At 40.6% G+C, this 13411-nt stretch overlaps 1 protein-coding gene across 1 annotated transcript in view; it reads right to left on the bottom strand.

Moving 5' to 3' along the window:
- The window catches only part of CFAP61 (cilia and flagella associated protein 61), a 253647-nt gene that overhangs the window by 212935 nt on the left and 27301 nt on the right, over nt 1-13411 (bottom strand). The window contains exons 4-6 of the mRNA XM_074988390.1: nt 10773-10849; nt 9749-9822; nt 9275-9395 (exon numbers count right to left, since the gene is read on the bottom strand). Coding sequence (XP_074844491.1) covers nt 9275-9395; nt 9749-9822; nt 10773-10849 — 272 coding nt within the window. The remainder of the gene's footprint in view (nt 1-9274; nt 9396-9748; nt 9823-10772; nt 10850-13411) is intronic.

A 13411-nucleotide genomic window follows, 5' to 3' on the forward strand; every position in this document is an offset into this window, starting at 1 on the left:
TGTGCCAGCACTACTGCTGTCTCCTCCACTTGTGCCTGTAGCCAGACAGACTGCCTGACCATGGATGTTTCTACCCAGATCCTGGTGTGGTTCTGCAAGGACTGTGGCTTGCCGTTCCCACTTACTGTGCTCCTCCCCAGTCCCCAAGAACGTCAGTAAAGAATCAGACATAACTGCATGTTTTTATGTGAAATATAATGTCAAATTTCCCTCAGAAGAATGAAATGTCCTTACTCACTAGTTGGTGTTCTGTGATTTGATGAACTGGTATGAACAGAGGGGGCATTCCTGGTGTCAATCGCCAAATGAGAAATCAGAAGTGAGATTTAGCATCAAACTCTCCCCATTTCTGATGTTGCCTCTAAAATGCCCAGATACTTCTGAAAGCTAGTCTGTTTTACACTCACTTATATTATAATTTACGGGATCCAGGTCTCAGCAGCTCCGACTCTTCCTACTGCAGTCAGCTTGTTGTCAGGGTGAAAGTTATCTCAACCTGTCTCCATTTGGCCTGACTTACACTCTTGGCAGCATAAATCATAAAGTCCTCACAGTGTATAGATTCTCATTAAAACAACTGAAGAGATTAACATATTTACTGCTATTTAATGGTTTTCTGATTTAAAATCCAATACTATGCTTTTAAAATCCTAGTTCTTAAGGGAAGATTTTTAATGCACATTCAATAATGTAGATGAAAAGTACAGTTAGGTAATGCATTACCTATTGATTGGCTTATTTGCTGTTTTTTTAATGTGCCTATCACCTTGACACCTGGACTTGTCATAAAATAGAAAAATACCTAATGTTAAACTACCCACAAGATAAACTATCCCACATCTGTACTACACAAACCAACCAGTTCAGCAGTGGTCCAGTAGGGACTCGCCACTGCAAACATCTAGCCTCCAAGTCTCCACAACTGGACTTCTATTATCGAATAAAGCTGTCATAGAAATGAGCAGGGAGAGAGGCAATCCCCAAAGGGTCATGAAGCAAACCAAGGCAAGCTCTACACCACTTGAGTCAATGCCCCAAGTGACAATGGGCACTCAGTATGGATCACTGAGCAGATGGATGATATGTTTCCAGCAACCCGCTGCACTAAAACTAGTGGGCCCGCACATTCTTCACTTGTTAAAATATAAGGACATCTTTAAATGAACCTTGCAAGTATAGTCTTGTACAGACAACTAGCGCGTGATGATTAACAATATCTAACAATCTCTTAACTAGCCACAGATTTTTAAAACAGTAGAATGAGTCACTGCTGCAATCTTGAAATCTAGAAGGAGCTGGAGACCCAAAAGCATCCCAAGACTGCTGTCATTTCTAGCAAACAGTGGGCTCAGGACACCCACAAGTAATGAATCTTTATCATACTATGATCACATCAGGTGCTATACAGACCTTAAGTAATAAATGGTGTGGGGGTTGATATAATTAGGCCTGTCTGTTAGTTCAATTCAGATAATAAAAGCAAAACTAGGACACATATTGCCATCTGGAAGCAAATGTAAGTCATTATTTCGTTACAAAGTCTCTAGTGACCTCTAGCGGTCAAGTATCTAATACATTTCTCACAAATTATCCAAATACACAAAGCTGCAACCCTTTTGAAAACTGTCTGTAACATAGTAAACTAACTACTGAGGAAACATTTTATAAGGCTAGGGCCATGTAACTTCCTAATCCCTTCTAAGATTAAAATTACAAATAAAAATCATTCAGTTGTTTGTCCCAGTTGATGAAGGGAATTGGTGCACTTTTTATTAAACATCCTTTGAAAACTACAGGAAAACATCATTACATTCTTTACTGCTAACAATCCACAGTTCAGCAAGTACAAGGCTGCCTGATATACAACACCTCTTTTCTTCAGGATCTTGACTCCTTATAAACAGAGGTCATAAAACAACAGCATCAGTGTTCAAAACTGACACCTTTCTGCAATTACTTTTTTTTTAAATGATTTACAAAACAAAAACAAAAGACATTCTTACCATGTTTCTACAGTACTTGACTCAGTGCAATATTTGTCATTTGGAGAGTATTGAAATTAAGCCTTCTTTTACACTTCTTTCTTGTTTACTAAATATTGTTTTGTTTTTAGTCTATTAATTATTCTTAATTATTACATAAAATTTATATCGACATAGTGAGTCCCAGAGATCAATCAGGTTGGAGTTTAATTTGTTAGGGCCTGCACTAACATATAATAGGATCAGTTTTCAATCTTTTTCTTTTCCCTAGGAAGGATAACTGTGTCTCTATTTCTTGTATTTGAGGGTCATTTCTACTGGAGATTTTGATAACCTCTCATTTAAAAACTTGTATTTAACTGTGTCAGCTTTACAGCTAGTGGTTGTTTCTGGTACGAAAATCCAATGGAAGAAAGATGGGCAGCTAGGTATTTGTTAGTTTTTTGTCGCCTTTACTGAGTTTTAAATCGATGCATTCATTTCTCCATTTCCACTACATCCTAAAACTCTAATGAATCACAATACTAACAAAGGAAAGAATATTCTTTTTTCCAATTCCCAGCCATTAAGAATGACATTGCAACTGAAAAAATCTCAAGGAGTTATGCTGGCAAAAGGCCAAAGTATTGTGAGAGTTAAAAGAATTATTAGTGGTCACTTAGACTGCATATAGTTATTGACTTAATGTGAATAATAATTCCACCTCAATCATTCTCCCCTAGTTAGCAATACCATCAGATATGAGCAAAGCGTTCCATATTTCCACATCCTCATCACCATTAGTCATCACTTCCTTTATAATTGTTAAACTTTTCTAGAACAAGGTGCCACTGAAGCAATATTTTAAAATAATTTTCCTTTAGAACTGCATATATTAGAAAAGCTTTTTTCTGAAGATCATACTGATAATCATTCCACAATGGCTATTTTTCTATCAATTTCTTTTTTTCCAACTTTTCAGGAGGCTAACATTTTCCTTTATATTCCTATTGATCATGTAAGTAAAATGAAGCCCATAGTTTCAAGTTTTCCTGCAGCCAGGAATAAAAAATATAAATAAAAATCTAGGATCTGATTCCCAGTTAGATCACTCTTGCAGCTCAAAGAGACCTTAAAGTGGAAATGACCAAGAAGTGTCGTTTACTAATTATAACAAATACCATGTAAATTTGTAAATATTGGTAAAAGGTAGAACTGCACACAAAGCTTCAGAGTGGCTTAAGTGGTGTATAGATGATTTGTGCTGGCCTTACGCAGAAGAGTGAATCTGACCCTTTCAATAAGGCTACTCTTCTCCCAGTCATCAATGATTCCATTTATGCTATTGTCCCATCTTTTATGATTCCCCGTATTGTTATTATTATTGGTTGTAAAGATTCTACCTTGTCCCCCTTTCTTTATTTGCTTGATTCTGGTCTGAAAACTCAGCGACTCCTCTGCAATCTCTTCAACACTAGATTCAGTGGCACTCACTTTAGAATCACAGGCTATGTCTATATTACAAGATAAATTCGAATTTATTAAAAATCGATTTTATAATGCCATTTGTTTTAAATTCGATTTTGAGTATCCTCATTTCCCACAAGGACCCAGTCAATTTGACATATTGCTTCCGCACTGAAACCATCAAACATCGACTGTTGCACGAGTGCATTGTAGAAACCTATCCCATAGTTCTCTCATCCCTACATTCTGAGTCGGGAACCAGGTGCAGCAGCGCTGTCAGTTTCCCAGGTCCCAGCCGCTTGGGAGACCCAGGAAAGTGACAGTACAGCAGCTCTGGTCAATAACCTGGCTTCCCCAAGCTGCAGGACTTGGGAAACTGACAGCACAGCAGCTCTGGTCAGTTTCCCGGCCCCTGCTATTGGTGGGGAGCTGGGAGCCAGGTACAGCACGTAGCTTTGTGGAATACATACAGGACACTTGTGGAGGCCAATAAATTCAAATGGAAGACATGGCACTTCCACACTTTATCTGACATTTTAAACTTGAGATTAATGCTATATGTGTCTGTTACTATCAATGTTTTGTTATCTATATTAGGGCAGACTCAATGAAGCTAATGACATTTACAGTGAAGACAAATGGCATTTTAATGTTGAGCTAACTCCTTTAAATTCAGTTTTATCTCGTAGTGTAGACACAGCCATAAAATCATAGGATTGGAAGAGACCTCAGGAGGCCATCAAGACCAATTCCCTGCTAAAAGCAGGGCCAATCCCAATTAAATCATCCCAGTGAGGGCTTTGTGAAGCTTGGCCTTAAAAACCTCTAGAGATGGAGATTCTATCACCTCTCTAGGTAACCCATTCCAGCACTTCATAACTATCCTCGTGAAATAGTTTTTCCTGATATCCAACCTAGACCTCCCCCACTGCAATTTGAGACCATTTTTCCTCATTCTATCATCTGTTGTCACTGAGAACAGCCTCTCTACATCCTCTCTGCAACCCCCTTACCCCATTTTCATCCTCTCTTCCAAGTGATATTTTCAATGGGAAGTGGAGTTGTCTGGTTTTCAATACCTAATGGTTTGCAATGAATATTGGTTACTCTGCTAGTCACTCATTCGTATCAATTTTTGTAGCAGGAAGTGTTGGTTCCTATGTGCCCTCATCTTCCTCAGCATGCCAAGACAAATACTTCTAAGCAGTCAGAGACTATGTCTACACTGCAGAGCTATTTCAAGATACTGCAGTATCCCAGAATAGCTACTCCACATTTTTGAAACATGCCTTGTATTTCAAAATATCTTTTGAAATAATGGGCATTCTATTTCAGCATCCCTCTACACCTCGTTGCAGGAGGAGTAACGGATGCCTCAAAATAGTGCAGCATTTTGACATTTGGCACTGTGTGTAGACAGTGCCAAATGCTGCAATAAATTATTTTGAAATACATTCAAAATAGGATATGCAATTTGTGCTATGCAAATTTTGTATCTTATTTTGAGTTTAGGGTGCAGTGTAGCCATAGCCAGCCTACTGTTTCATTCTTTGAAAGTCTTAGGGATTTCATTCCTTTTCTACTAGCAGTCACTGGATTTTTCATGTGATTTTTAAATTTGAATGATAACCTTCAGACCCCACACAGGTATACACTGCTGCTGCCCACTCCAGACTGAGAATATAAACTGCCATCTGTGATAAAAATTTCCCACCCTACTGTTCCTTACTGCAGTTTTTGGACATGTACAAACCTAATTCATATAGGCAAGAAGAAATTAGGACTAAAAATCGGAAACCAGCACCCAAAATGAATCCATTACTACAGCATACTCTGGCTAAAACTAATAATCCACTCAGTACATAATTCACACTCAAAAATGGTGGTCTCTGCTTTCATCTCAAGCAAGATTTCATGATTGGGGTCCCTTAATGGGGTCTACTATTACCATGACTGAATTTCGCATTGTATATTTACTATGACATTTCAAATAATTAAAACTGAACTTTCTGTTCAAATCAGTCAGGTGGTACTGAAACTGAAATTTGCTGTTTTATTGTGTTAGCCAGTTGAAAAAGTAGGAACTGTTAAGAACTACTATTGTTTTTAGTTAAACTTAAGTGTTAACCTATATATTTACCACTATGACATTTCACTATACTGTTGCCGCTGGCCCTCCTATAGCATGCAGTACAAAAATGACACTTCCCCCGCACCCCCTAAACATGGGGTTGCATGAGATCCCATTCCAGGATTTGGACCCAAACCTGTAGGATGAGATGGACTTTGTCATCCATGCAAAGCTCCACTGAAGTCAGTGGGATGCCCTCTGAGTGCAGCAGCCTTCCTACACACTGTATGTTACAAACCACAATGCTTACTTCTACAATCTATGTCCCCCTTCCTTCTTTATTTTTCAAGAGCAGTGGCTTTTCACACATATGGACACTATTCTACCGTCTTCCCAGAGCACAACAAAAGCCACTGTAAACGCAGGGTTGTGATCTATTGCCCCCAGCTGTAATGTAAAGAGAAGCACAAACAGTGATAATTAGATCAAAGGCAAAGTACAGGCAATATGAAAGCTCACTAGTTTGTGCTGTACGATGCTATAGCTTTATTTCGCATTTTAAAGGTCAGATAAAGAACAAAGTCAATATATAGGGGTTAAGCAAAGTATCAATTTACAGCATATTTTTTTCCTGTGGCAGGGGGGTGAGGGAACCAGAGATTACTCTAATCTCATATCATTGACCCAGAACATGTTGCTAGGCAGGTGGCTGGGGATTGCGTCAAAACCCTTTCATGGATAAGTCTCTAAAGAGTTTCCACTGAATGTCACTATGGATGCTAGTGAAGTATAAAGGCAAATACAGAGGAAGAGAGAAGGAAAAGCATCAGCAGTAAACATAATTTAGCCTACTTGAAGAATCTCTGACAAACTATACTGAACTATAAATTTTACAGGACAAGTAGTAACATTATTTAAAAGGCATTTGCTGGTTTGTTTTCTACCCTGATTTTCATTAAAGCTAGCCGTTCCATTATTACCCACTATGTATTACAAAAACCCAGACAAGATGGTATCCCTTCAGTATAATACTAGAATAGCTTTCCTAATGTTTTCAGTCACCTGAGAGATGTTATTTCCCAAACTGCATTGTTTGACAGCCCCCAAAGTTAAGACCGTAGTTCAGATTAATAAAAACCAAACATGATGGACAGAATCAAGGGGCATGGATACCTTTGAAGGCCATGGAGTGAGTTTACCAAGTGTTCTGGTACTTCAACATTATTGATTGATAGGGAGGAGCATAAAGTACCAAAAAAAAAAAAAAAGGAAATAAAAGAGACCAAATATGGACCCAAAGAAACAAGAACCCATCCATGCTGAAGCATGTGTTAAACAATTTTGAATTTGGGGCTTTGCTCTTTGGAGAAAAGTGCAGGTTTCAGACCTGTAAAGGACATCCTGGAGCAGCATTTATCAGGAAACCAACCCACAGAATGATTTTAAAATATATTCTTCCAATTTGATAGTTAAAAGAAACCAATTTGTTTTTGTTAAAAAAAAAAGGAGGGAAACAGCTATGAGAGATGAAAAACAAGCAGATATTTGGTGAATAACACCTCTTGGCTACAAGGACCTAGATTACAGAATAACTGTATGGAAAAAGGTTATAGAGAATAATAAAATGCAGAGAAAAGAACTATGGGTGAATGTTGTCAGATAACTTGACCACCTGAGGCTTAAAGGTGACAGAAACACTGCCTTTCCAATGAGCTGGAGGACTTAGAAGCAACTAAGCTGAACTTGGCATTACTTAATTATTTGCATTATTGTTATTATTTTTTATTATACTCATGCCTAAAAGCCAGAACCATATTTTGGGCTGCAAGTGTGGAAGACACGATAGAAACACATAGCAAGATACAGTTCCTGAGCTGGTTACAATTTAAATGAATAAGACAGACAATGGGTAGGAGAAAAGTAGCATTATTATCCCTGTTCTTTTATTGCACCTCCTCTGCAGCATGCAGGAAGCCTGCTCAAGCAGACAGCTAGTAGATATAGTTAATGGGTTCCCAAGTGGGTTTTTACACAGAGCAAATTCACAAGTGCCAAACAAAGTGTAGGAAGGCAGGCACTAGATTGACTGAAGAAATTTTTGGCCGAAGATTTTTTCCTTACTCAGTTTTATTATGCAACTACTTTACAGCAAAGTCTTCTTACGCACACTTTGTTCAGTTGGTCAGAATTTGACCTAATAAGAGAAAATAGGGACTGAACAGAGAGATGCTCTAAGAGGTAATGTGGAAGTTACAGGAAGTTTTTCTGTGTCCGGTAAAATAAAGAGCAACATGACATGGACAGGGCTGTCAAATTCTACTTGCACAAAACCAAATACCAAACCCTCCTCAGAGGTCCCATCCATGCCTCACCCTTTCTCCAAGGCCCCATCCTTGCTCACTCTATTCCCCCCCACCCCATTGCTTGCTCTTTGCATCTCCACTCACTCACTCATTTTCACTGGGCTGGCTCAGAGGGCAGGGATATAGTCGGGGGGGTGGGCTCTGACTGGGGGTGTGGGCTCTGGGGTGATGCCAGACACAAGGGTTTGGGGTGCTGTGGCTGAGGAGTTCAGCATATGGGAGGAGACTCTGGGCTGAGGCTGGGCATTGAGGTGTGGGAGGAAACATGGACTCTGGCTGGGGATGCAGGTCCCAAGGTGGGAGCAGAAATGAGGAGTTCAGGATGCAGGAAGGGGCTCCAGGCTAGAGAAGAGGGGTGAGGGTGCCTGCTGGGGGTGCTCCCTCTGATGCAGGGCCAAGAATGATGGATTTGGGGTGCAGGAAGGGGTTCGGGGCTGGGGCTGAGGGGTGCAGAGTGTGGGATGGGGATCTGGGCTGGGGCAGGGGTTTGGGTGCAGACTCTGGGGTGGGGATAGGGATCAGGGATCTGGGTGTAGGAAGGTGCTCTGGGCTGGGACTGATGGGTTTGGTGGGCAGGAGGGGGATAAGAGCTGGAGGCTGGGACTTGGGAGGGGGTCAGAGTGCAGGCTCTGGGTGGCACTTATCTCAAGAAGCTCCTGGAAGCAGTGGCATATCCCCCCTCTGGATCCTATGCATAGGCGTAGCCAGGTAGCTTCACATGCTGCCCCCACATGCCTCGGGCACCTCCCTGCAGCTCCCATGGGTGGGAGCTGCAGCCAATTGGAGCTGAAAAGGTGGTGACTGTGGAAGGGGCAGGACGCACAGCTGCCTGGCCATGCCCCTGTGTAGGAGCTGGAGGAGGGACATGCTGGAGGCTATCAGGGAGCCTGTCACCCGTGCTGTGCAGCACTGTGGCATCAATCAGTAATGCTGACTGGAACTGCCAGGATCGATTTCTGACCAGGTGTTTCATTTGAAAACTGGACACCCAGACATCCTAGACATGAGCAAATAAAGGGCTGCACAGGAGAAACATCAAATCTGGAAAACGTATTACTGCTATACAAACAGGTGGTTAACTTGTTTGGAAATAAGGCTGCCTAGCTTACAAAAATACAAGTGTTATGACTAATCAGAATAAAAGAAACTGTGCAGTGTTGTCATAGCTGTGTGGGTCCCAGGACACTATAAACACAAGATGGGAAAGGTAGTATCTTGGTCCAGTAAAAGAGATCACCCATCTTGTTTCTTTAATAAAAGTAGCTTTAATGAGCCCACAACTTGCATAATCAAGAAAATTGGAAGATGTGAGGAGGAGATATGTAGGTGATTTAATGAAAATTACTATGACTACGACTCAAGAAAGGGAATTGCATCAACTGATCCAGACGCGGACCAGGATAGTACATTACCTTGCTTTGCGAATATGCAGCTGGGGACAATGTTGGTGCCTGTGGCACACAAACAGTGTAAAATCCATATCAACCATTGAACCTGGAACACTCATCATCCGCTCGAAAAAGGTTCCTAAGCCTGGACCTAAGAATGACAAAAATATGTTAAAAACTATCAAGGAATTTCAGCACAAAATTTCTTAATCCATTAGTAGATCTATTTGAGGAAAACAATTTCAAATTTAGGCTGTGGTTCAGCACTATAATCTACTGCGGGGGCAGATCAGGGCCATAAACGTTTTTATGTAATGTTAAACAGTGTAGCTGAGATGATGCTGTTCAAAGTATAAAATAGTATAGTAGGATGGGTTCTTTAACAAGTCTACAGGACAATCATTTCTGCTCGTATGTTGAAAAAACACAATTGAATTAATTATAATGATGCTTAACACTGCATTGGTTGTTTTAAGATTAAAATAGTATTAAATAAACTCTTACCTAAGTCCACATAACTTGGTACGAAAAAAAGAATAAAGTGCACTTCTGGTACTGCATTAAAAACGGTCCTAGATAAACAATATTACTTCATTTAGTCTCAGTAACTACATATATCAAATTTAGTAGCAATTCGCCTCATAAAATAAACATTTATTCTCCAGTGTCTGCATCTTCCCTCACAAACACATCTCCCCTCATAAACAGCTAAAAAATTAAAATGTAATTTCTCAAAAAAGATTACATGAAAATTATCAAGGCGCTTTCAATGTTTTTTTCAACCCCATTTCTCTCTTTAATCTCTTAATCCTTTGATTTCATACAGCTTTCTTTTTATACCAGTTCCCCAGGGGTGAATAATTAAAGATGCTAGATCTTCTGGCAGATATTTGAGCTGGCATCTGGATGAGCTGGCTGGATGAGTTACCCTGTAACTGTACAACTGACAACAAACAGCACCAAATGCAATTTCCTTGGTTTACGTGGAGATCCTGTGAACTGAACCACACTAACTTAAGCGGCACTTGCTCGTCTGTGAACTGAACTAGCACTCTGATATACTGTGTGTACTTATATGTACCACGTAGTTGGTACTTAACAAACATTGCAAGGGATAATCTGCAGACAACGATTTTTCAAAAATAGCCACAGTTTTTCAGACTTCCTGTCCAGCTGTGCATCATGAACCTTCCCCCTCAACTCCAGATACTCAATTTGTGCCAATGACTTCATGATATTTGTATCAAGAATGACAACAAAAGGATATAGCAAGAGCTTACACTGTTAGGAAAATAATTCAGAATTGTAGGAGTCTAGCACTTAAATCTAGAATGTACAACAGGCTACACACAATTGTGTCAAGTCATGTCACAAATGGAAGCTCTTAAGAAATTTAGGTAATTTTTCAAATATTTATCTTTAAACTTTTTTGTTACGTTAACATCTTTTAATTCCACAGTCTTTACAAATGAGAGTTATTGGGAAACTGTACGTGCATGAATTGACTTACACATCGACTCACCTAATGATTTCTTGGGTAGATCCAACCACATATTCATCATTTGCCACAAAAAGATGCATAAACAGTGTATTCAGGGGCTACAGTACAAAGAAATTAATGAATTAAATAAGACCACACATGTAGCTTTTTTAATTAAAAGCTTAATGTACAAATCTAATCATTGATCCCGTCAGTACATACTCATGTGAGTAACTTAATACACACCAGTAGCTCCATTGACTTTAATGAAACTAAACAAATAGCTAAATGTATTCATTTACATAAATGTTTGCAGGATCAGGGTCTTAAGGTTCAGATTTGTGAATCTCTATGCAGTAAATTCAGAAAAAAAACAGAGAACTTGGCTGATACTCAAATTTAGTACTACAGTTATAAATTTTAAAGCACCAGAGCTACATTTTTAATTTCATAAACCTTGATTGAAAAGTTGTGTAATTTCTTTATATACAGAGAAAAAAAAAATCACACATTTCTGAAACAGTTTTTCTGTAAAATGACCTGCAAAAACATTGCTACCACATGAAGGAGCTCTACGAATCGCCTGGATAATTCACATGGAACTCAGCTATTCACTACATGCTGCAGCAATCCCACAGTCATGACAATAAAAACTTTACACTACATTATCATTATTATCTACATGCATATCTACTTCAGAATAGGGTCCGCTTAAAGATAAATGTTTGGCATCCAGGGCTCTGCAGAGCTAATCTCACAAATATCAGCCAGAGGTATACTCTTGAAATGGAAAGGGAAAAACTACACTTCATTCAGTCTTTTAGTCCTTTTCACACATATTCCAAATGGTGAAAGACAAACAGATAAAGCAGGGGTCAGCAACCCACGGCACAAGTGCCAAGAGTGGTACGCGAGCCAATTTTCATCGGCACAGGAGGCAGGAGCTCAGCACCACCCCTCCTGCCCCCATGCAGCAGGTGTGCAGAGATCTGCAGGCGCAACTCTGTTCCTGCAGTTGCACACTGCAGCGAGTGGCGCCACCGTGGGAAGACAAGGATGTGTAAACCCCACCTGCGAGCTGGCCAACAGAGGTGTGGGTGGGCAGAGCTGCAGGTGCAGAGCAGTGTGGAGCTGCCAGGAGCACAGGGCTGGGTCCTTCAGGCCAAAAGGCGTTTGTTTAGGGAGGGGAACTGCTCCCCCTGCTGCACCTGCCTGCCCTCCCCCTGCCATCTGCACTCCTCTCCTCTGAGGAAGGGGACTGACCCCCTGCCCACCCCTCCATGTCTGCCATCTGTTGCCCCTCCTCTGGGGATAGGGACTGAGCCCCTCTGACCCCATAGCTCTGTGATCTTCCCCTACTTCCCCTAGGGACTGGGACTGAGCCCTTCTGACTCCTCGTGCCTTCCATCCACCCCACCAGCTACACGGATTGAGCCCCCTCTGCCCCTCCTTGCCATTTGCCCTGGAGCAGGGATTTTTTTAGGCCATCTGTCCCTGCCTCTGCCCACTGTCTGAGATGGGAGCCAACCCCTCTTGCTTTTCATTCCTGCCCTGTCTTGCTACCTCACTAATCACTGCTACTATCCTTTGGGCGGGTGGTTAACTCCAGCGAGGTGTCTGGAGGCCTGCTTCCCCAGAGCTGCTGAGTTCCTCCCTCTCAGCTTGCTTGCCCCCAGTACATGCCAGACCCTCTTCTGCACGCGAGGCTCTCCCTCCTGCCACCAGCAACAGCTAAACGGTGAAGCTCTGCATCTTAGTTTATTAATGAAGCTGTTGTAATAGGACTATTAGTGACTTTAAAAAGTATCACTGGCACTCATAGATAGAGGTCTGTGCATAAAGGTCAAAAGGTCGAATTTCCTCACTCCACCTTGGAAAGGTTGCTTACCCCTGAGGGAGAGCATTCATTCCAATGTTTCTTTTCCTTCTCCTTTGCCTTTTAGCTGGGGAGATTTTCCTTCATCCTCTAAATATTTTAATCCTTAACTAAAACCTAAAGGCCACATTTACAATAGCCAGAGCACAGTTCCAACAGCCATTAATATGATTTAACTGGCCAATTAAACTGGATTTACTACTGTTTTCCATTGCTGGAGCAGCAGGAGGCTGCCAAAACATGCCAGTGACCCTGGCCCTAAATCTTAGATCTATTTCTAAAACAGAGATGTCATTTTCTTTTTTAAATTGTATGATATTACAGAAGAGGAAAAAGATGGAGGAAAAAGACAGGAAAAGCTGGTCTCTTAAAGTGGTCCAAGCGTAGGAGTGGGAATCAAGAACTTGAATTCCAGTCCTGATTCTGAGTAGGGATGATTAGGAGAAATTTCTGCCAAGTTTCAGTTTTGGTAATTATATTCTGCCCCTGTAAAGGCACTTGAAATTTTAACTGGTTGCAGCATTCTTTACTTTCTGACCTTACACTATTTTACTGTTGCTGTGCTCTGAAAAAGAGACACTGTCAGACTGTATTTCTTGAAGTGCCTTAATCCAATAAATCACTTAAGCATATGCTTAACTTCACCTTTCATTTGAAATCAACAGGAATACTCAGGTGCCTCTAGTTAAGCATATGATGACTTTTTTTCTGGGTAAGGACCATAAAGCACTTTTGAAATTATATATAATGATATATCCTCAATTTTAAAAATCTTCTGTTAAAAACAATTTTTCAAGAGTTCTTC

This window comes from Carettochelys insculpta, chromosome 3 (assembly GCF_033958435.1).
Source record: "Carettochelys insculpta isolate YL-2023 chromosome 3, ASM3395843v1, whole genome shotgun sequence".
Lineage (NCBI taxonomy): Eukaryota > Metazoa > Chordata > Testudines > Carettochelyidae > Carettochelys > Carettochelys insculpta.